The sequence below is a fragment of the Poromitra crassiceps genome, assembly GCF_964638095.1.
Source record: "Poromitra crassiceps genome assembly, contig: HAP1_SCAFFOLD_842, whole genome shotgun sequence".
In the NCBI taxonomy this organism is placed as follows: Eukaryota; Metazoa; Chordata; class Actinopteri; order Beryciformes; family Melamphaidae; genus Poromitra; species Poromitra crassiceps.
This window is the reverse complement of record NW_028151567.1, coordinates 37,920-61,519: the sequence shown is the minus strand read 5'-3', so window position 1 is coordinate 61,519 and position 23,600 is coordinate 37,920. Positions and strand designations below refer to the sequence as shown.

General features: G+C 44.6%; 2 protein-coding genes across 2 annotated transcripts; both read left to right on the top strand.

The window, feature by feature from the left end:
* Positions 1-417: 417 nt before the first annotated feature.
* LOC310771581 (sterile alpha motif domain-containing protein 10-like) lies at positions 418-9,047 on the top strand. Its single transcript, XM_083664162.1, has 5 exons — positions 418-536; positions 2,116-2,297; positions 7,165-7,333; positions 8,019-8,159; positions 8,306-9,047. Exons 1-5 carry the CDS (start codon positions 524-526, stop codon positions 8,326-8,328), a joined length of 528 nt encoding a protein of 175 aa, XP_083520288.1. The 5' UTR covers positions 418-523; the 3' UTR covers positions 8,329-9,047.
* A 183-nt stretch (positions 9,048-9,230) lies between these two features.
* LOC310771584 (uridine-cytidine kinase-like 1) lies at positions 9,231-21,217 on the top strand. The gene is made up of 15 exons (XM_083664165.1): positions 9,231-9,299; positions 11,721-11,908; positions 12,526-12,632; positions 13,291-13,461; positions 15,789-15,860; positions 16,048-16,237; positions 16,346-16,407; positions 17,058-17,074; positions 17,364-17,465; positions 18,089-18,182; positions 18,284-18,346; positions 18,757-18,879; positions 19,143-19,250; positions 20,120-20,276; positions 20,982-21,217. Exons 1-15 carry the CDS (start codon positions 9,256-9,258, stop codon positions 21,062-21,064), a joined length of 1,581 nt encoding a protein of 526 aa, XP_083520291.1. The 5' UTR covers positions 9,231-9,255; the 3' UTR covers positions 21,065-21,217.
* Positions 21,218-23,600: the final 2,383 nt, after the last annotated feature.

Sequence of the window (23,600 nt, the reverse complement as noted above, 5' to 3'; positions counted from 1 at the left end):
CGTAGCCCCTCCGGCCAGGCTCCACACACAGAGGGTCCATCACAGAGATGGCCTGTTTACTGCTCCCCACCGGCACAGAGCGCCCATTCTTTAAGAGAGGCAGAGGAGAGGGGGGATCCTTATGGTGAATGTTGCAGTTAGGGAGGGAGAAGGCTTTTCATCCGCCTGTTTTCAAAGTCTCTCCACTGGCTGCGCTAATTACAGGGCCCGGGGCTGCACTTTGAGCTCACTGCGCCTCATGCAGGCTCTTGAGAAAAAGACGCGCATCTGATTCTCACGACACAAGAGAACCACACACACTGGTTTTTAGAGGCATTTCATCATCAGGCCGACAGAGGCATGGAGCGTCACTCCGCCTGCTAGCCGAGCAGCTGTGGCAGAGCAGAGCAGAGCAGAGCAGAGCAGAGCAAAGTTTGTCGGTAAACAGAGTGGAGCGCGGCGGGGGCGCAGACAGGAGGTTTACCGGAGACGATGGGAGACTTTGGCTACTAGACGCACCGCGGGACGAGGACGCACGGTCGCCATGGCCGTGGACGGTAGGCAAATTACCGGGTTTAATTAATTGCATGCGATGTGCTTACAGTATTCAGGCTACAAATCACAACTTCTTAGCTACAGCCACGCATATGGCTACAGTATACTTGCGAGACCGGTTTGCCAGGTTTGTGAGCGGTTGCACCTGGTTGAGTAAAAACGAAAAATAACTACCGGTATTATAGTGACCTGCAGTAGCCAATATGTATAGCCTATCAAAACTTTACAGCCATACTACAGGTTAAAAAAAAATGCCACCGAAAATCCTATAGTAGCCGAATATGAGGTTAAAAAATACCACGAGGTACGATTAGGTCACTTTACACTCATTATAAGCGCATAGGAAGATAATAGGAAGATAGCGAAAGGCAGGGGATATGGACAGTGCTTGGTGCTGAAACGGACAGCGCCCTGCAGTGTCACTGACCAGGGTCTGACGGTCAGTTTGAGCAGCTGAGGGGTTTCCCTCATCTTGAGACTCATCAATCTGTAATCATTCCACCTATTTTCCCACATCTACATTTATTGTAGATTGAACCAAGGTTCTTACTCTCATATTATAGAAATAGACAGAAAAAGCATAGTTTGACTTTTTATTATTATCCTTATTTAATGGGGCAATTCTTTTTTAAAGCAGCAGCCTGGAGGAATAATGACATTGTAAATGAGGTTTCATACACCAACAGATACACTTTGTAAATGGGCGGGGGCTTTGTTAACAGTGCAGCTTCTCCTAGTCTGAAAAATAATCAAAAACATAACTAACGTTGAACACTCAAGTTGTAGGTATCCATCAAAACGAGCTGTGCGTCTGATTTGTCTAGTGACAAAAAGGAGGGACAGGGAGGAAGCTCGAAAACCAAGACGCCCTTTCATCTCCCCAAATCCCCACCCCCCCGACAGTCTCTCTCGTGCTGTCTAGTTTCAGTCAAACTTTCGGAGTCAATTTAGGGTATTCAAATGAACATCACACACGCGCACACACACACACACACACACACACACCCACACACACAGCTGCTCACATCGCGTCAAACACGCTAAGAGGATCCCTCCAATCTGGCACATGAATCAGTAATGACCCCGTGTGGCTCTCTGCCAGGTTCTGGCAGTAACACTTTCTTTCATTACTGGATGTTAGTCAGAACCTGCTGTTGACTGGGTTTGGATGTCTGCCTCCAGGCTGCCTCATAATGATGAGAAAGTGGCTGGGCTCTCAGCTGTGACATTCACCTACGAGATCCGCTACCGAGTAATAGTGGGGCCAGACTGTAAACTTCCTGTAATTAGCTGGCAGCTAGCTAGTCCCCGGTTGAAAAGCCTCTGAACGTTGCCTCATGGCTGCTCAGTTTAGAGACACGCCGGTCGGTTGGAAAACACCTGATAATGAGATCATCACTGAGCAACAGAGGGTTGGCTCTTGGCTGACACGCACACATGAAGCGCTGGCTTTTTTTTATTTCAAGTTGCTGTCAACGAGGGGGAGTTTTGGCAGAACATGCCCTGATGTGCTGTTTTGACTTTGCCAATGGTTATCGTCAGCTCTGTGACTGTCAAAACAAAACGCTTTTATCTCCCCAGCCGCATCCAGCTTCAGTTTCTGCAGGCCAGCTGTGGAGTACCGGGCCCTGCCGGAGGACTTCAAGCACCAGCTGAGTCGGCGGACAGGTGGCAACCTCACCTGGCATGACGGGCGCGGGCAGAAGACGGCCGGGGGCCGGGCGGTGAAGCTGCTCCAGCAGCCTGGCACAGAGGCCCTGCAGGTAGGCTACACCACCTCACCTGCACGTCCACCTCCACCATTGTCATTGGAGTGATGTCGCAGGGATGCTCCCAGGGTTTTTGGTTATTCTCCTGGATCCGGCACAGCATCGCCCTGCATCTTAAGCACGAGTCTGCATATTTAAGCAAAATGCACTGGACAAAAGGCACACACAAAAAAAACGATAATATTTTTCAAAACGGATGAATCAGCAAATACAGCCATTCTCTTTGTGCCCTTAGTTGGATCTATATAATTATGGCAAAGACGGCGACAGTTACGCTCAATATTTAGCTGATAATCATAATTGTGATTCACAAGAACAGTAATAGTTGCATTATATGCAGTAAGAGAACATTCACTAATCCACTGAATAGAAACACGAGTAATTTGCTGCACATTTGCATTATCTTTGTCTCCTCTCTCCTCCTCTCAAGGCAAAGGGAATCATGATTAACACATTGACCCCGTTTCTAGTGTAGGGATTAAGCAAACTGCCAATCCTCCTGTAGCTTTATATGTATTTCAGATACTGACGAAACAAAAGAGAGCTTAATTGATCTTATTCCCGCTTAAAGAAAATAATTTAAAAACTGCCTTGATCTTTCTCTCTGTGGTCGTATCGCCGTGAGACTGCATGCAGAGAGGCTTTTCACTGGCGCTCAGCAACTCTTCTCTCAGATTTCTGCACAACAATATCTCGGAAGAAAATTCCATCACGTGGGAAACGGAGTCCGGTCAGCATCCATTGTTGGAAATGGGCACTTTGTTAGCAGAGAATGGAAGACGCTCTCTTCCCAGCGGCCTGCTGGGCTCTAACAGCCTTTTAGCACGGCTTTAAATAGCACAGGCTCCACCAACACTCAGCGGCACCACGTCTGCACTCAGGCTGAGGACTGAAAGTAACACCGTTTACGTCTGATTACCTGCTGGATGTTATGTGCACTGCGATTGCTGCCGCTGTGTCGCAAGGGGTTATACGGGGCTGCGCAAATCCTTCTCACAGAGCTCTTTATATGTGAGACGTCGCCACATTCACAACCAGCGGCCGTTATTCTTGTTGCAGTTCAGTTGAATTTTGCCATTATTGGTCCCATTAATATTTGCCTGCTCACACTGTCCGTGCTGTCAAGAGAGACGATCCATCTGCAACTCGCAGTGCCCGTGCCTTTTGTCTTTACCCCATCAAAGACTCTTTCAAAGGCGTTTGGAAGCTAAAGCTAAAGCTAAAGCTAAAGCTGGGGACATAGAAGTGGGTTGGGCTGATACCAGAGTTCTGTAGAACACGTTGTTTGCTTCAATTCTCTTGGATGCATATGATGTGGGGTTAGTGTGTTTTTCTTCTTCTGGCTATTCTGTCTTGAGGAACAATCAACGTGATCACTGCTATACTTTTGGAGGATGTGCATGCTGTGTGCAGTATTTTGACCCCACCCACCCACCCACCACCACACACACACACACACACACACACACACACACACACAATTCCCCCCGGCATTTCCCGCTTCAGTCGGGCCTATTTTAACGGCGGCCAATTAAACTGGGGTTGTACTCTTACTGCCAGATTCCTCACTAACACGCTGCGCTTCCAACAAAGGTCTGTAAGACATATCCTGAGAAAAGGCACAACTCCCATAAACAACCGCTAGCGTGTCTCTTCATCATCTGCCTACCGTCATCTTTCATGCTTTCACCGCTGTTATAATGAGAAGAGCACAACAACAAATTCTGTTGGTTTTTTATCGCTATGAAAATGCATTTTGTTCTGAAGCGTGTGATCATCACAGTGGCAAAATGTCAGCATGGTGACATAAAACAACAACAAACAAATGAGTTTATCGCTAGAAAAGCAACACATGTACATGTGGGGAAAGCGCTGCTTGGTTATTGAAAGGCCTTTGCCTGTTTGATGCTTTTCCTAAATGTCTTTATTGATGCTTTGAGAAAATGTTCCCTCTGTAAACAAACAGTGTTAGAAAGCATGACATGTCAAACAGACCCCTTCATTTACCAACACACAGAGTGGAAAATTCCAATCTCTCGGTGTCATAATCCAGAGTGAGCATCCATATAGAGAGGCAAAGTGAAACGTCACTTCCTGCTTCAGCACTGTACCAGAGATTTTCCAAACGGTTCAGATATATTTAGAAACAGGAGAGATCGCATAACATTTCACTTGGACCAAAAGGTAAAAAAAATTCGGGTTTAAAGAAAATATTTTTTCTGTGTTTTTTAAGTTTTGGTCCGAGTGACATGTTCTATGGTCTCTCCCGATATATATATATTTTGTATATGTATATGTATATGTATATGTATATGTATATGTATATGTATATGTATATGTATATGTATATATATATATATATAGCTGAACTGTTTGGTTTGAACAAGTAAAACTATTTTTATAAGCATTTTACGAAATGTCTATCCACCTTATTTTTGAATGCCCCACTGTAAAAAATAATTGTGCGTACAAGTTCCGGTTTAACGTGACTCATTGTTGCAGCTTGCCATTTCCTAATGTATTCTACTTGATTTGAAAAGATGGCCACCTACACTCAGTCTCTTGTACCCTGGCTGAATTGAACATAACTTGGTCAATAAGTATGTAACATACAAAATAAAACAACCCGTAATATCTTAATTTTATGTAGAATGCAGAGGACATGTAACTGTTTAGTTAAACTTGCATTCCAGGAATATTGTGCTCTTAAGATGACGTTAGTGGCTCGAGTCCGTTTCGTCCTGAAACCCACATAGGTTGCGCCAGGCGTAACCTATGTGTGGTTTGGCGCAACCTATGTGCGATTCGAAATAACGCATCCGAGATAGAAAACGTTATGAATATAGCCACGTTATAAACAACAAACTAACGCTGGTGATCCGTATGGAAATAGTGTTACTCGAAATGGTTAATATTAGCCACAGCAGGCGATTACCCATGAATGCACTGCGCTCTTAAAGGGATATTTATCGACGAGATTTCTGCCAAGCCGGACCTGATTAGTGATTTGCTCCGTTCGCCCAGACGGGTGTCAAGCTGTCAGCAACAAGGCTGGGAGGATCACACCGGAAGAAGCACCCACATGCAGATCAGGCAAAAATGGCCGCCAAAAATAAGGTGGATACTTCTCGCCAATTCTCAATGGCTTCCTTGTTTTGCTCAGGAGTACAAAGAAACTTTAACTGGCGATTTTTTACATTTGATGCAGTCCCCCACACAACAGCTTTTAGCTATGTTTAATTCAAGGAAAATGATGCTGGTGTGTGGAAATGAACGGAGCTCTTCCCCCGTGATGGGCGTGGCCTATTTAATGCAGTGTCTCTATGGGAAAATAAATTGCGGAAAGAACATTTCTGGTACAGTGCTGAAGCAGAAAGTGACATTCACTTTGCCTCTCTATAGAAGCCCAAGTCGATGTCAAAATCACGTCATCTACCCACCAGTGGAGACAGTACCACATGGCAGCACTATTCACTAGCCAGTGCCATCTAATTTCAATGTTATTGAGCGTGTGAATGAAAAAAATATGTTACATTTTCCACTGAAAACAACTTTTACAATCTTAGATTATCATTTTAAGATTAATAATGGTTGAAAGAAGAGCCGATGCACACGCTCACAATCTTATGGATAGGTGCGTCGGAGGATAGAGTGACTCTAAGCAGTCATAAGCAGAAGAAAGAATTCCCGCACACTATCCAGTTACTGGCAAACTTTATTACTGTTTGCCAGTAACTGGATAGTGTGCGGGAATTATTTCTTCTGCTTAAGATTAATAATGGTAAAAAGAAATGCCTGGTAAAATAATGAATTGCTAATGGCATATTATTAAAATATAACTTAAAATATCTTTGGATGGATTGAAAAGTAGGCTACACAACACTTTTTACACTTGTTAAAGTACACTTGAACAAGTTTAGCTTTTCCCCCGCTGACCCTTACATGTAGATGGATTTCTTTGGGGCACCAGAGAGAATATCAGAGTTAAAAAGGAGAGATCGCTGATCTCATTGAATTTTTAAAACTGAATGAATGATCAAAGGCCTCACTTTAGTCCGCCACAGTGAGTTCATCCTGTACATCTATAAGATGAAAGAGTTGGCTCTCATGATCAAAATGGCCGACTCGCTGCTGCTCGGCCTGTTCTGTTGCTGTTTTCACTGATCTGCCAATCAACTTAGAAATGCACATATATACAGTGTTTGATCTGCATGCACACACACAGGCTTTAATGAGTTTAAACACGTTATTGCCCTTATCAAAGTCAGTTCTTGTCCATTCCTGATGTTGTCTGTCTGTCTGTCTGTCTGTCTGTCTGTCTGTCTGTCTCTCTCTCTCTGTGCCTGTCTGTCTGTCTGTCTTCCATAGCAGAAGTTTGACCAAACAGTAGTGGTTTCACAGTCACTTCTTTGTGTTCATGGCATGCTCTGTGTGTGTGCAGACCAGTGTTGGGGGTAACTCATTATAAAAGTAACATATTACATGTAATATATTACTTTTAGCAGTAACCCAGTAATATAACTTATTACTTATATGATTTCAGTAATATTATACCAGTTACTTTGTCAAGTAACTCAAGTTACAAATTGAGTCACATTTTATTAAATCAAAGCATATATTTAAAAAAGATACAATCATTTCCTAATCAAACTGTGTGTTTTTATGCAAAAAAAACACTATAGATGACAATAATAAAGGAAAAGAATCAAATTGAGAATTTTGGATGGTTTACACTGACTTCAAGGCGGTTGATCAGCCAACCGCCTTGCACACACCTGGGTGTCAGATCGGATCACTTTCATTGATGTGGGATTTTGGCGTTCTCTCTCAGTCTTTCCTCTGTGTGTTTTCTTGGCTGCAGTATCGCTCCAGCGACAACTACGGGATCTACAACACGAGCCCGAGCCAGCCCAGCCTGAGCCGCCCTGTGGTGCTCTGGTCACAGCAAGACGTCTGTCGATGGCTGAAGAAACACTGTCCGCACAACTACCTGACCTACGTAGAAGCTTTCTCGCACCACGCCATCACAGGTGACACTCCCAAGATCATCTAGACCAGCGGTTCTCAAACCTTTTCGCATCGAGGACCCCCTAAACTGACACAAATAAGATAATACAACTTTAGCTTTTTGTGACAACCCTCCCACTAGATGGCCCTCTCTTGCAGGAAGGAGCCTGGTGTTGGGGTCATTAGGCTGATTGGGTGTGTCTGGGCCTGGTGCACGCATTTGGCTTAAGAAGCCCTTCAGACCATTCAGTCTCTCTCCTCCCTCCTCACTGATGCACGTTTTGTTGTGTTTGTTTGTTTTAATGTATTAGTCTGTGTTGCCTAGTTATTTTCCCTTGAGAGGTCACTGGGACCAAGTGCACCCAATCAGCCTAACAACCCCAACACCAGGCTCCTGCAAGACAGGGCCAGAAGTGTGGGAGGGTGGTCAGTGCACAAAGGCTCAAATCAGATGTTTTATTACAGAAAGTGTCTGAAACCCATGGCCAACCCATGGTCATACATTCTGTCATCGTGTTACTTATGGATGGAATTATAGTGAAAATAAATGATTACCCTTTTTGCATGGGGGACCCCCGTAGAACCCCCCCGGAGCCCGGAGCCCACTTTGAGGAGCACTGATCTAGACTAAGCTCAAACTGTTCTGATATAATATATTTGGGGAAGCAGGCGGGTATTGACTCTGTGCTCTCCGCTGCCCCCTGCCAGGCCGCGCCCTGCTGCGTCTTAATGGGGAGAAGCTGCAGAGGATGGGCTTAGTGCAGGAGACTCTGCGGCAGGAGCTGCTGCAACAGGTGCTGCAGCTGCAGGTGCAAGAGGAGGGACGCAACCTGCAGCTGCTCAGCAGAGGTGAGCGTGTGTGTGTGTGTGTGTGTGTGTGTGTTGTGCATTTTCCAAGTGTCTAGAATAAGACTCACTCCATTTTCAAAGCCTTGCTGCCTTTACTGTAAATGTTATGAAAAATATCTTAAAATATATCTTTTTCTCTCTTATAGATTCACTTGGGAACACATCGTAGCCACTTTTTGCCCTGGTGGATGCTGCTGCCGTGTGGAATCATTGGATATTTGCTTTGCATCTGCTCAGGCAGAAAAAACTGAAACGTGAATCAAGTCTGTGGGACAAACCATCCGACGAGGTCAAAGAATTATTTACTGTGAGCGATATCCAGAAATATATTGGAAAGTGGAAGTTGGCAGCTCTTCATTCCCTATCAACACGACGAACAGACAATCTTCATGGACTGTATGCTGTATGCCTATGGACTGTGGCGAAAAGGCATTATGAGAAACTGTTTGGTCGATCTAATCGATGATGTAGCCTATCATTATAAACTATAGAGACAGTCCGCATGTCTGGGAACGCCCACAAAATGTTAAACGGCTGGCGCGCGAGCGGGGTAAAACCGCCGATATATCTCATGGGCTGACTCACCAAAAGACGGTGCTGCAGCTCCAAACTAGGCTACATGTTTGGGGGTTCTAGAGCAGAACACAAGACGTCTGCTCAGATGTGCATTTACTGCGGTGGCCCCGATCGTGTCTGCCTGGGCTGGGCTATCAGCTAAATGTAAATTCTAACTTTGCTGAATGGATAGAACGGGGGAATTTACCCCACCCTAACGTCTATTGTGGGCGTTCCTAGACCCTGTATGGGCGTTCCCAGACATGCGGACTGTCTCTATTGCTCTGTCTCTGTCTCTTTCTTTTTTTTATTTCACCTAGAAAAAAATAAACTATGAATAAAAATACCCAAATATCATTATTTCCCAATCCCCAGTAACATGCCTATTTAAATGTCAGCGATGTGTGCATGAATTATTATTATTAAGACCACGGGGAAAACACGTGATAAACTACATTACCCATAATCCCGCAGCGGGGCAATCCCCATAACACCACCAGCCGGGTACGCCGGGTACCGTCTCCGAGGTCGCAGGATCCCCATGGAAACGGAGTGCAGGAAAACAATGTCGTCCCGCTCGGACAGGTACATTAATATTACAATATGAGTGTTTCTGTCTGTGTTGGAAGCCTTTACTGTGTCGAGATGAGGTCTGCGATGCTGCTTGTTTCACTGGGCTAAAGCTACAGCTACAGCTACAGCATCCGGATCCTAAACATAAACACGCTGCCTGCTGACACCGTCGTCTGTCATCATCATAGGTGCCCTAATGAGAAACCTATCCCCATGACATTCCTATCATATTCCGGCGTCTATGGTACTCAACAATAGTGAGTTTACAGTGTGCTGCTCACCAGTCACCGCGTTTGATGCCCCCCTCAATATGTCATATAGCTAGCTCTATTATAATTCCTATAGGAGGGATCAGCGTGACGGCACTTGCCACCCAGAAATGCGGAACCCCGCGGCAGTTAACTAGTAGGCTATGAGTTGTGCCAAACAAACGTTAATATCTCAAAAAGTATACATCACATCGCTTTATATTTTGACATTCTGGGAGTGAGAGCAGAACTAGCACAAGAGTTTGATGTATAATATATGCATGTAGTGTTAAAGTTGTGTGAACTGTCGCAGTTTTTTAAATGTAAACAGCGTCAGCCGGCTAGAGTCAGACACTCAAGCCTCCCAAAGCTCATGCTCCATAGGGTTCCATTGCCGTTGCCACCCAGTGACGCGGTTTGTTTACCAAAATGCTGCTTGGCTGATCCCTCGTATAGCTAGTCTATTATCATTCCTATAGGGTCTTCATAATAATCCTGTTGTGATATTTGTACCGCCCAACAGTCTGGTTATGCCCACTGGTATTGCTCTGTCTGCTCTGCTGTGGCTCTCTGTTTATCTGAGCATTGAACTGAGCAGGCAGGATCAGTAGATCACACGTCTGACCCCTCTCCCCTTTGCTTATACAGCAGGTATCTCTATTAATACCAGCCAAACAGCTCTGTGCCATCAGTGTTAACAACAGTGATCCTCTTAGCCTCTCTCACCTACACGCAAAGAGGTGGACAGAGAAAGCCAGGCACGTGGAGACTGGAGAGAGAGAGAGAGAGAGAGAGAGAGAGAGTGCAGACGTCTGGAAGCACAGACAGAATTGCAGATGCTCTTTTGGCTGTAGTCCCCAAAGAGGTGTTTGAAGGAAAAAGCAGCAGAAGTGATTGAGTTGTGTAACCAGACCTGACCTGATAAAAGTGTCACACATTTGCTGTCTGTCTCCGGTCAGCGTTACCTCCTGTGGTTTGTGGGAGCGTTACTGTGACACAGGCAAGCTGGAGGGCAGCAGGTCGTCGTTTTCTGAGACAGATATGACTCTGTTGGACTGCAGAATCTCTGGCTGCTGGTCCCTCAGGGCCGGCGGCAGGTAAGTCCTTATTGGCCTCCACGACTGCAGTTTTTGTTGGTGCTAATGTATTATTCATTTCTATCCAGGCTGTCTGTTTAGATGTTCCTGAATGCCACTGCTGGCAGCAATAACAGGTTTAGTGACAGAGCTATTGAGTGCTCCTCCTGTACAGAACGTTGTGTGAACAGGCAGAGCTATAAATAGTCTTCGGGGAGTCTGAACAGGGGTTGTTGTGAGGTGAGGAGGGGAAGTGCAGGACAGGTTCTAGGTTAGTTTGCTGTGGTGTATCGGCCCAGATGTTCTTAGGTGGAGTTGGGTCTCAGAGGGTTGCCTGCGGTGTGTGTCATTATATACAATCGAAATTGCATTTGTTGAACATGCAATCAGAATCAGAAAGACTTTAATGATCCCCGGGGGGAAATGAGTGAAAACATTCATCAGTGATTTTGCTAATTTCTGCTGCGTATAACGCAGTTCTGCATCACACAAGGAGCTAACAGACTCGCTAATTTGATTTCTAATCGCTGCTAGTGGGAAGGCAAGGCAGCAGTCCCTAAATGTGTCCTCAGAAGGTGTGACGTAAAACCTAAGCTGACGTTTATGCTCCGATCCAGCTTCATAGTAAACAGTTGCTGTGAGATCCTAAGGACTGGGTATCCCGAAAAAGTGTTGTGCTGTAGAGTTTGAGTTGAGCTTTTCAAAAAGTAATTGTAGGTCTGTTTTGTTTAACAGCAAACAAGAGCGCCCGGGAGAGATGAAGGCGATGATGACATCATCATCCTCGAAATGTCTCTCTAACATCTTGATATACTGCTGCTGCTTACTATGCAGACCTCACTCCCCTCAGCCAGGAACTTGTCAAATCCAACGCATTTCTTCCTTTGTTGTTTATTGATACACACATCTTCTTCTACACGTTTTTAATTGTGTTTTATTGATTCGGGTTGAAAGAGGGCACTTAATAGCCATTGACGGGAAGGTCTGTACAAGGACCTGGCTTCAAACCGCAGACTGATGTGTCAGGCCTCCGTGCGGTCATGCTGTAACCTGCCTCCGGTCGTGCTGTAACCTGCCCTTGCTTTGCTTTCGCTGTGTTGTTGTTGCAGTGGGAGTGGGGAGGACTCGCTGGACCGGCTCTTGCCCCCTGTCGGGGCTCCGCCGCGCAGGAAGAGCGCCACCTCCAGTAAGACGGAGCCTCCGCTGCTGCGCACGGGCACGCGCACCATCTACACCGCCGGCCGGCCGCCCTGGTACGACGAGCACGGCGCGCAGTCCAAGGAGGCCTTTGTCATCGGTATGTCAGAGAGAGTCATGGATGACATTACGCCACTGCCTTTTGTCTGTTCTGTCAGACTATAATTATTATTATGCCTTCCTGTCACTTTATCTGACGTTCGTGCTGCAGAACCTGTCCTTTTACCCATGTGCTGTCTTAGTTCACACATAAACTAGGGCTGCAACTAACGATTATTTTCATAATCGATTAATCTGTCAATTATTTTCTCGATTAATCGATTCGTTTTTTGGTCTATAAAATGTCAGAAAATGGTAGCAAATGACGATCAGTTTCCCAAAGCCCAAGATGACGCCCTCAAATGTCTTGTTTTGTCCACAACTCAAAAGATAATATCAGTTTACTGTCATACAGGAGTAAAGAAACCAGAAAATGTTCACATTTAAGAAGCTGGAATTAGAGGATTTAGACCTTAAATTGTACTCAAAACGATTGATCGATTATCAAAATAGTTGACGATTAATTTTCTGTCGATCGACTAATCGATCTTAATCGATTAATCGTCGCAGCTCTAACGTAAACACTTTGCTTTAAGTGCACCTCTAGACAGAATTAGACGCACTCTAAAAACACACACACAGAAGGATGCATTGACATGTGGCTTGTTCTCTGCGTAGGGCTGTGTGGGGGCAGCGCCTCAGGGAAGACCACCGTGGTCAATAAGATCATTGAGGCTCTGGACGTGCCGTGGGTCGTGCTGCTGTCCATGGATTCTTTCTACAAGGTGAGACGTGCATGCTTTGCTTTTCCCCAGTTAAAAGACAGAAGACGAAAAGGCATTTTCACCATGACATTTGAAAAGCATCTCTCATTTTTACACCACAGTTTCAACTATTAGCAGGTTTTGATTTTAGCCTGATCAGTTAGGCCATGTTCACATTACAGGCAAATCCGATTTGCTGATAAAAGTCATTAATCATCATTATCTAGATTGGTTTCCCAAATCTGATTTGGGAGTGTGTCCGCACTGCCACAACTCTGATTCTCGAGTCGGATCTGTGTGTCCAGACCTAAACAGCCTATCTGCATGGGTCGCTATGGTAACGACGTGGGCGTCAGTAAATACGTACGTTGGTGACGTGGTTTTCCTGCGCAGAAGCATTTGATGACGAGTTGCAGGCGACGTTCAAATCAGATTCGGTGGATCTGCGCGTCCGCACTCAAGTCACATCAGTCGAAAGCAGATTGGAAACTACCTCCATATGTGGTTTGGGACAAGTGACACAAATCAGAGTGTCCAGACTCATAATAAAACCAATCTGGATAAAGTCATTAATAGGTCACTAAAGTTCACAAATCAGATTTGGCCTCCTAGTCTGAACATGGCCTTACTGCTACTTGCATGCTGTATCGACCCCCCCCCCCCCCCCTGTGTGTTGCAGGTGCTGACCACCGAGCAGCAGGCCTTGGCAGCACGAAACGACTACAATTTCGACCACCCGGGGGCGTTTGACTTTGAGCTGCTGGTCACCACCCTGCGCAAGCTGAAGCAGGGCAAGAGTGTGAAGATCCCCGTGTACGACTTCACCACACACAGGCGGCAGAAAGACTGGGTGAGCTGCGTTTCACCACAACCAAGCTCAATGTTGATTTCCGCCGTTTTAATTGGCTACATGGTTCATTTCACCATGTAGTTTTAGAAAGAAAAAGATAAGAGCCCACATACAATCGTTTCCAAATGCTTGTAACTTTCTTCCAGTATCATAGGATAGATCGGCAATATGGTCCCGCCCCCTTTTAGGGGGAGAACACAAGGCGATCGCCGTTGACTTCAATGTAAAATAGCAGTACCAAAAGAAATCATAGAAAAATAACAGAATTCATCTCATTTATTAATGACACAAAGACACCATGACATGACAATATATTACAACTCATTTGTCCATAGAATGTGCAAGATACACCGGAAATATTACTTTGACCGATCTAAAATCATGTGACTCGTCACATGTTAGGGCAGTCTAGCCTGAGCCAAGTAGCCTACAACGACGCTGGGCTCCACTACACAGCATTTAATGTCGGAAGGCTAAATTAGGAACAGGCGGACACTGGAACTAGGTCAGAGACGGGTCATGAGTCACATGATTTTAGATGGGTCAAAGTAATATTTCCGATGTATCTTGCACATTGTGTGGCCGGCCCAGTTGTAATATATTGTCATGTCATGTGTCTTTGTGTCATTAATAAACGAAATTGATTCTGTTGTTTTTCTATAATTTTCTTCGGTACTGCTATTTTACATTAAAGTCAACGACGAGAGGCTTGGGTTTTCCCCATGTGCCGCCTACAAAATGACGCATAGGTTGAGGCGATGTCTTGTCATAGACGCTGGGTTAAGGCTGGCTCAGACTACAGGATTTATGCCCGATTTACCCCTCCCGAGAATCTGAGGAGAAATCTGGCCTGGCAGCTTGCCAAGCTTGCCCGATGTTCGGCACCGATTATCTTGTAATGTGAGCGGTTTGCAGATCCAATCTTAACCCTTCCGATCTGCTCACAGCCTCATCGGGGCCGTCCGTCCCGATCATATCAAACATGTTTGATATTTAGGACTGAAAATCTGCATGAATACATCATCCTGCTGCTGCGCAAGACTCCCGTCATTATCGTTAATTGACGCGGCTCATTCGATGCGCTGCACTGCAGGCATCAGATAGACTACCAAATACCAACAGCACAGAACCATGAGTATTTGGGGGAAAATGTCACTAATTTATATCACAATGAATGACCAATGAATAAAAAAGTTGTTATACCGTAGTTTTGAGCCCCTGCCAGTCAGAGGCTGTAATCTCCTACCTGTCTATCGAGCAGTGTGGGGAAAAAAGGCATTGCTGCTGCGGGAAGCAATCCAGTCTATCCAAACTTTTGCCGATCTGATCTCATCATGACATGCAGCAGGGGAATATATTTTGGTATCCGATGTGTTTGTGTTCTCACTTGTCCAGACAATCTTGCTATAGAGTCGCGTTGTTTACACGCTTGCTATATTTAAACTGCCGATTTGTTTGGGGAGCATATGCGAGACAGGCGGGCATGAAAGAGAGGAGAAGAGAGAGAGGGGTGGGGTGGGGGCGGATCGCTTTGGTCGCTGCTGGAACCCCATTTGACTCTCCAAAATCGAAACAGGTTCAGAGTATGGCCGCCGGGCGTCAAGGTGATTGATAATCTTAATAATATCCTGTAGTGCGTGGTGCGCCACATTTACAAATCTTGTAGTGTGTGCATGTTTGAGATTATAGGGAAGATAATCTGGGAAGATTCTCCTGTAGTGCGTGTCACAGCCAGATTTAAAAATCGGCTAGGATTTTCAAAATCCTGTAGTCTGAGCCCACCTTTAGCTGGCTCAGCCTGGCTGGGGGCGTGGTCAGGGTGGGGTAAATCCCCCGTTCTATCCATTCAGCAAAGTTAGAATTTAGCTGCTAGCCCAGCCCAGGCAGACACGGTCGGGGATTTAACCACCGCAGTAAACGCACATCTGAACAGACGTCTTGTGTTCTGCTCTAGAATCCCCAAACCTGTCGTTTAGAGCCGCAGCACCGACCTTTGGTGAGTCAGCCCATTGAGATATATGGGCGGTTTTACCCCAATCGCGCGCCAGCAGTATAACATTTTGTGGGCGTTCCCACACATGCCGACTGTCTCTATTGCCGATCTATCATATCGCAAATCGAAGCAGTAAAGATGCTTTTTTGTATTGTATACTGAAAATGTATCATCAACTTATCTTACTTTTCAGATGTTCAATTGCTTTCCAAAGTGACATTCTGCATCTTAAACTTGTAAGGGCTTAGCTGCTGCAAATACGTGTTCATCAAACAGCTACTTCAGTGCCTTCTGCTCTGAACACTATCTTTGGCTTTCCCTCTTCTGTATGCAGAAAAATGTGTACGGTGCCAGTGTCATCATATTTGAGGGAATTATGTCATTTGCTGACAAAGAGCTTCTTCAGGTAAGTCTGTACACGCTTTTAATTATGCTGCTCGCTTTTTCACATTTTGGAAAAACTCCTTTACTGTTACGTGCGAACGATAAGAAAGAGGTTATCGTGTCCAGGTAGCTGTTTGATCAGCTGCTTTGGTTGAGTTAATATTGAACCAGCGCCGTGTCGTGTGGGTGTTTGTTCTCGCTGCCTGCAGCTCCTGGATATGAAGATCTTTGTGGACACCGACTCGGACATTCGGCTGGTCCGGCGGCTCCGCAGGGACATCACGGAGCGCGGACGGGACATCGAGGGGGTCCTCAAGCAGTACAACAAGTTTGTGAAGCCGGCCTTCGAGCAGTACATCGAGCCCACCATGAGGCTGGCTGACATTGTTGTGCCGAGAGGTGAGAGACAAATCTGGAGGCGGAAATAGTTGAGTCGTCTTGTCCACCGTGTCACAAGGAAAAGACCTGAAACACTCGTGTCACTCCATGCCTCTCTCTCTCTCTAAGGTGGTGGCAATATGGTGGCCATCGATCTGATCGTCCAGCATGTTCACAGCCAGCTGGAGGAGGTGAGTGACAGCGGCGCTGAATGGATGGTTCATAGGAAGATGGCGCCACCATGTGGCACAAAGTGACAACACACAGCCAGAGAGCCAGGCAGACCCACAGATTTTGGCATACTATCTTGTCCCGAGCATACGTTTATGGGGGGGGGGGCGTATTTACATGATTGGATTAGGGCTGCAACTAACGATTATTTTCATAATCGATTAATCAGTTAATTAGTTGGTTAATGGTGGCAAATGACGATCAGTGTTTCCCAAAGCCCAAGATGACGGCCTCAAATGTCTTGTTTTGTCCTCAACTCAAAGATAATATCAGTTTACTGTCATACAGGAGTAAAGAAACCAGAACATTTAAGAAGCTGGAATCATCAGATCAATCAGAGAATTTCGACCTTTTCTCTTAAAATTCTACTCAAAACGATTAATCGATTATCAAAATAGTTGTCGATTAATTTTCTGTCGATCGATTAATCATTGCAGCTCTAGATTGGATTCAGTCAGATTCAAATATGTCTGAGCTTCTCAATCTTTTCACTTCTCTCTCTCTCACACGTAAATAGCGGGAGAATGTTAAAAATATTTGTTCTTCTCACTATCTGCATTTTCCTCCCTCATTTTGATGTCTTTCTCTCTCACGCTCTCTCCCTATGCAGCGTGAGCTCAGTGTCAGGTACGCTGATATCTTCATCACCTTTCCTTTCTCCCCTTTTCTCCCCGCCGAGCCCAACGTCGCGCCGCTTGTTGTTGTGATCGGAGCTTCTTGTATCAGCCGCTGTGCATTCATTCCCCTGTTCTACCATCACACGTTGCACTCTGGTCTGTCTTGCTCCTAAAAAAAAAAGGGCAGAACTAGGGAGTCAACTGCTTCCTTTTCTTCTACAATGCAGCAGAATAAAGCAGTAGAACTAGGACAACTTTAGCTGAATCAAACCTTTTTGATCCCTCTCCCCCGGTCCCAGGGCGGTGCTGGCCTCGGCCCAGCAGACACAGCCGCTGCTGCCCCAGACTCTCTGTGTGCTGGAGAGTACGCCGCAGGTCAGAGGCCTGCACACCATCATAAGGTAGATACCACTGGAAGGTAGATACTAGGGATGTTCATCAATTATCAAAAATTGATAATTGATCGTTAAGGATTGGAATCGATCCTGTGGCATTTGGATCGATTTTGTTATTATTAATTTTTTTTTTTTTTTTTTTTTTTTTTTGGACTAGGTTTGGGTGGAATTCGTTCCTCCTCGCCCCACTCCATTGCACAGCCGACTAACGTGAGGTGGAGCTTCATATAGTCTCTAGTTTTCTGGCTGGGCACGGGCCTTTGTGCCAACAAAACTGTTTTAAACATGGGGAATTCACACCAGCATGCGCCGGGGACAGCAGTGTTGGAGAGGAGACACATTGAAATAAAGAGTTCATTGAGGAGAACACGCTGTCTTTCGTATTTTCTGCCATAGGCATTCATTTTGTAAAAAAAAATATATACCGTATATTGAAAATTTTCTAAGTATTAATATGATCGATAATCGATAATTGATCGTTAATTTTCACCGATTATCGATTTTGGAAAATTTTCAAAATGAACATCCCTAGTAGATACCACTGGCCCCGAGCTCACAGACAGCTTTTGTGTCCTATTTACAGAGCGAGCAGTATCAGTCTCTCTCCCCCCTTTTTTTCTCCAACGCAGGGACAAGGAAACCACTCGAGATGAGTTCATCTTCTACTCCAAGAGATTAATGCGCCTTCTCATAGAGCACGCCCTCACCTTCCTGCCGTCTCAAGTAGGTCGACTTTGCTCTAAAACGCCTCAGTGAACATCGAGGTGTGTTTTGTTGTTGTCATGATGTTATACTGTGAGTAACTCTGGTGTGTGCTGCGGCAGGCCCGCACCGTCCAGACTCCTCAAGGACAGGAGTACGAGGGCCGCAGTTACAGCGGGAAAGGGGTGAGTGGTATTTTCTGCTTTTTACGAGGTCTCGAGGCACTTCGCCCGAACAACAACAACGATGATTTGTTTTGTACGTGATCTCGCACGTATCTGAAAATTGTAAAGAGTTTTGCAGACATTCATTTAGTTTTTGACAGTTATTTAGAGTTGACTCGAGTTAAGTTGATGTCAGTGATGTCATCAGAAGGCACTGAATCGTTTGTGTTGTGTTACATGACATCACTGGCATCAACATACTGTAATTCAAATCAACTCTCAATAACTGTCAGTCTAAATTCATGTCTGCGAAACGGTTTACAGTCTTTTGGATATTGTGTGAGACTATGTGCGAAATAAATCATGGTTGTTTTTCGGTGAAGTGCCCCCTTTTAGGCTGCTGACGTTTTATTACGCGTCTCTCTCCACAGATCACCGGTGTGTCGGTCCTGCGGGCGGGGGAGACCATGGAGCCGGCGCTGAGGGCGGTCTGCAAGGATGTTCGCATTGGCAAGATCCTGATCCAGACCAACCTCGACTCAGGGGAACCGGAGGTAGATAGATGTATAATGAGAGAGGAGTCGGGATGCGCCTTTAGTAACAACTGGCTTTGTCACGATAGTCTTAATAGGTTTTTATATTTGTGATACAATGGAGTTAATGTGGTGTCGTGTCTCGAGAGTCACATGCAAAACGATCATAATTTTTTCAATTTTTTTGATTCTTCCACATGGTGCATGTCTCCTTGGTAACTAGATTTGCCCCTTCCTGCTTCTGTAACCATGGTAACCTGTCTCCTCCTCTCTGGCCTCTCCAGCTGCATTACCTGCGTCTGCCCAAAGACATCGGTGAAGATCACGTCATCCTAATGGACAGCACAGTCTCTACCGGCGCTGCTGCCATGATGGCAGTACGGGTCTTACTGGTGGGTGGAGATAAGCATCCTTGTGCGTCAGTAAGACAGTTGCTGGGTTTCCATCCAAATGTATCGCAACTTTTAATCAAATTTTCAGAAAGTCAGCAAAATAAAATGCGGAACAGTGCGCGTTTCCATCCACTGCTATTTTGCAAATTATAGAGCTGTCAATCACCTCGTGTTTGAGGCTGTCTGAGCTGCTGATCAGCCGCTAGACCCGTTATACAGCTCTGTTAAACACATCTAACGTTATTAATTTAAAGTTTCTTGATGATCTGCAAGTAGACAAAGGTACCATAACGCTATTTCTGGATTACCAGGTGCGACTCGGCAAGCATAACGTTATAATCCACGGAGCAGATAGTAAGTGAATACAATTTCATTCAATTCTAGAAGTGAATCGCCTTAAAGTTAATATCCCAGTCTTCTTCTGTTTACCACGGCGGGTATTGCAGTGATCAAGGCAAACTGTGTTGTTTTTGAATGGAGAGACAACGGAATATCGCTTAAACTGTTTCCACCGCATGTTTCGCATTTTCCTTTTATCGATACACCCGACTTTTCCGCCTCCCTCAAGCGTGAACACTTTTTTGTGATATTTGGAGGTTTTTGCGAATTAGCCAGCGTTTCCACTCAGTTTCTTTATGCGCAAATTGAAATTTCACATCAAAACAGGTGGATGGAAACAGGGACCCCCCCCCCCCCCCCCCCCCCCACTGGTGAGGTGAGGTTAGCATCGTCACCGCGAAGGAATTCTGAAGGGAGTGTCAAATAATTTCATCCCTCTCTTTCTATTCACTAATGGTGCTTCTGATAAGCATAGAGCAGACAGACACTGATGGTTTTTTGGCGGTGACTTTGCGTCTTTGCCTGCGCAGGATCACGAGGTGCAGGAGGAGAAGATCGTGCTGGTGTCGCTGTTGATGGCGGAGCTCGGGGTGCATTCTGTGGCCTACGCCTTCCCCCGGGTCAAAATCATCACCACGGCCGTGGACAAGAGTCTGGACGATTTCCTACATGTGACTCCCGGTATTGGTAAGTCTTCAACATGCACATACTGGCTCTTTGTGTAACGACACTGTAAAATCAGAACGCTTGTGCCGCTAAGTACTCTCTGCTTTGGACCAAAGTGTAACTTATTCGCCCCTCAACTTATAAGAGCTCGTCCAAGTTGAGTCACTGCTGATGGATGTGGGTTCTTTGGCTCATGGCTGTAGCATCCCTGTGCAATTTATAATGCATTCTTAATACCACCCTTTCTTTTGTGTGCATGGTTTTGGATGCATGGTTTGTGATTGCTAAACTAAAGCAGAATATGTATGAACGTAGGTCATAATGGTTAAATGTATTACCTTTCACTGAATGTTTTCGTCCATGGATCTATCACAAAAGACACGTTTTATATATATATATTTTATATTACCTCTCATTTCCAAATATTCAGGTGAAAAACAGAAAGTAAAACCGGTGCATTTTAGTGTGTGATCACATCGTTTTTTTTGTGAATTATATTCTTCAGCCCTGTGACCCAGTTATACAGTGTAGCTGTAACAGAGTATAGATACAGTGAGTCTGTGTGGGAACAATACCCACAATACATCACTTCCGTGGGGCCGTGGGGGAAAAACGGAAGGGAGGTGTCGTCGTGACAGTCAGGGGCTTTCCCCCACGCTGTGACGCGTTGATGACGAGACGGTGCCCTGAATCTATACTGTTGTCGTGTGTTTTCTACGCTTCCAGGGGACTTTGGAGACCGGTACTTCGGCACAGACGGATCTGACAATTGGAGCGATGAGGAGGGGCAGGACCAGCCATCATGCTGACACACACACACACACACAGACCAGTGAGGCTGCGTGGAAAACCTACTTGAAAATCACTGTTATTGTGCAATGTGCATTCTCCTCTTCAGGCGTAAATCACAAAAAATGTTATATTAATTTGTATGTTCTGTATTTAAATCTTTCTACTCTGAAGCTACAGGTGACAGTCTCCATTGAGCCATACGCATGAGAGATGTTTTGTTCAATTGATACAATGAAGTGATCCTCGGACTGCTCATCCAGATGCTTTTATATTCAGAGGTTCAGGGAAATTAAACGGTGCCATTACCTTTTGCGTTACAATAAGGCAATAACAGTATCATAAATTATATTATGCAGGGTATGTATTGAGATAAATGCACTCATACTTTAATCTAATAACAGATTATTCTATGTGTGTTGTGTGTATACTTGTCATCTCAGTCTCAGGTAGAGTAGTTGTCAGAGATTTTTATATTAAACGTATATCATAAAGGGAATATGTTGTCGCTCTCAAGATAATCTGAATCTAATACAGTAGAGTTACACATAGAGTGTAAAATATTCGCAGTTGTATTATACAAATTGCAGATTTAACTTTCCATAACTCCTCACTGCCTCTCAACTGGCTACTTGGACCGGAAAATGACACGTATTGATTATGGATTCTGGAGCGATCATATCAGTATGAGGTCATGGGTGTTCACACACACACACACACACACACTTGGGGAATATTTTTTACACACTTCTGCTCTGCTTAATCCCAGGGTTCAGATGCAGGCAGACTGGCTTCCCTTGTGATGCCCGTTAAGGCCTAAAGGGGTCAGTGTAGCTCACATTTAGCTTCTCTCAGTGTGATTTACAGTATTTGCTAAATCAGTCTCTCCTTACAGTAGAGAAAACCCCTGGAAGGAATGGGTAAGCACCCATGGTAAGCACTCGCGCGAGTCACTTCCGTCACAAAGAGGAATGTATTTGAAAAATCACATGTTCATGGTCAAGTGGCAGTTTCACAATAACTGAAATAGCTCTTATCGTTCATGATGCAGCTGCCTGATATGAATAGTTATGAACGCATCAGTTAATGATAACAAATCATGTGTTTTTGGGTGAACACTCGGGGAATAATATTGTAACCTCAGGGTTCCCAGTTTGATGTCCCGATTATGTCCATGCTGTTTACTCCAAACACTTGAAACAAGCCTGCAGCCTGTTAGGAGATGTTGGTTGGTAATAATATTAAACTAATATTTTTTTATTTTATTTTTCCTCATTTCTAATTTGACCTTTTTTTTTTTTTACATTCAATGAATTCACTCATTCATGTTCTACTCTATGCAGTACGAGTAACGTACTGCATAGAGACACATGCGCCGCGAGCGTAGCATCGTGCTCACACCTAATATTACACCACCTATAATGACACTGGGCACCCAGGCCGACAGCTGTGTTTTTGGGGTGATATCTCTTTTGATGCGATAGCAGCCCCCCTCACAGAGTGGCTGACGGTGTGATCCTCATGGATGCCATGCGATGCATGCTGTATCCTCCAAGACAGCAAAAGACTCGCTTGCCCATGTGACTACTGCCTCAAGGTTAACCTGTTACTATGGAGACAAGTCCACCAATGAGAAATCAGCAGACGGTTGCGATGTTGACTGCAAGCTTTTTGTTTTAAAGGGGTGACCTATTTTTTCCCCCCACAGCTACTCAGAGGCAGACCCCACTACTCTCACACATGTTATGCACATGTACACACAGACATTCACACAGATAAAAAAACAATACAATAAATGGATAGGCTACTCACACACACACACCATGTGAAATGAGGTTGTGAGGTACAAAAGAACTGAGGGGATATAAAAAACACGCCTTAATATATATGTATGTATATATATATATATTATATATATATGAATATATATATACATACTGTACATATATATATATTTATGTAGATAATGATTTATTTTTACAAGAACAAATATACATTTAACAATATATATTTCCTTAATGTATTTGTAAGAGTAGGAATAAGTAGGTCTATAATATTTTGAGGCTTTTTGAACAATGTAATTTGTGCTTTGTGATTCATATTATTTTGTCTTTCTTTGATAGCATCCATGACCTTTCTTTTTAATTGAAGACATGAGTATACAGGCAGCTTTTGGGATCAGAAGAAAAGGTTTAAATGAAAGGACGTCTGGTCGCTGTCTGATCCTTTTGTGCTAGATGATGGCACAGCTTAACGCTACAGAAATTGCTCTTGGTTGCTGTTGAGCGTCAAGGCGAAGGCAGTCATCAGGATTACACAGCAGATTTCAGGCTAAAGTGCTTTTGTTTCAATTTGGGGCTTTAATAACTTGAGACTATGAGATAAAACACTTTTTTTTTTTTAAAGTGCCACTTTATTACAAAAGTATAAACTTGACTGACATTTTCATGAATAGTAATCTTGATATAAAACATTACAATCTGTTGCACTTAGCACTTAATTACACGCTTGGAGTACAGGACCCTGTAGTCTGAATAGCAAACACACAACATTATA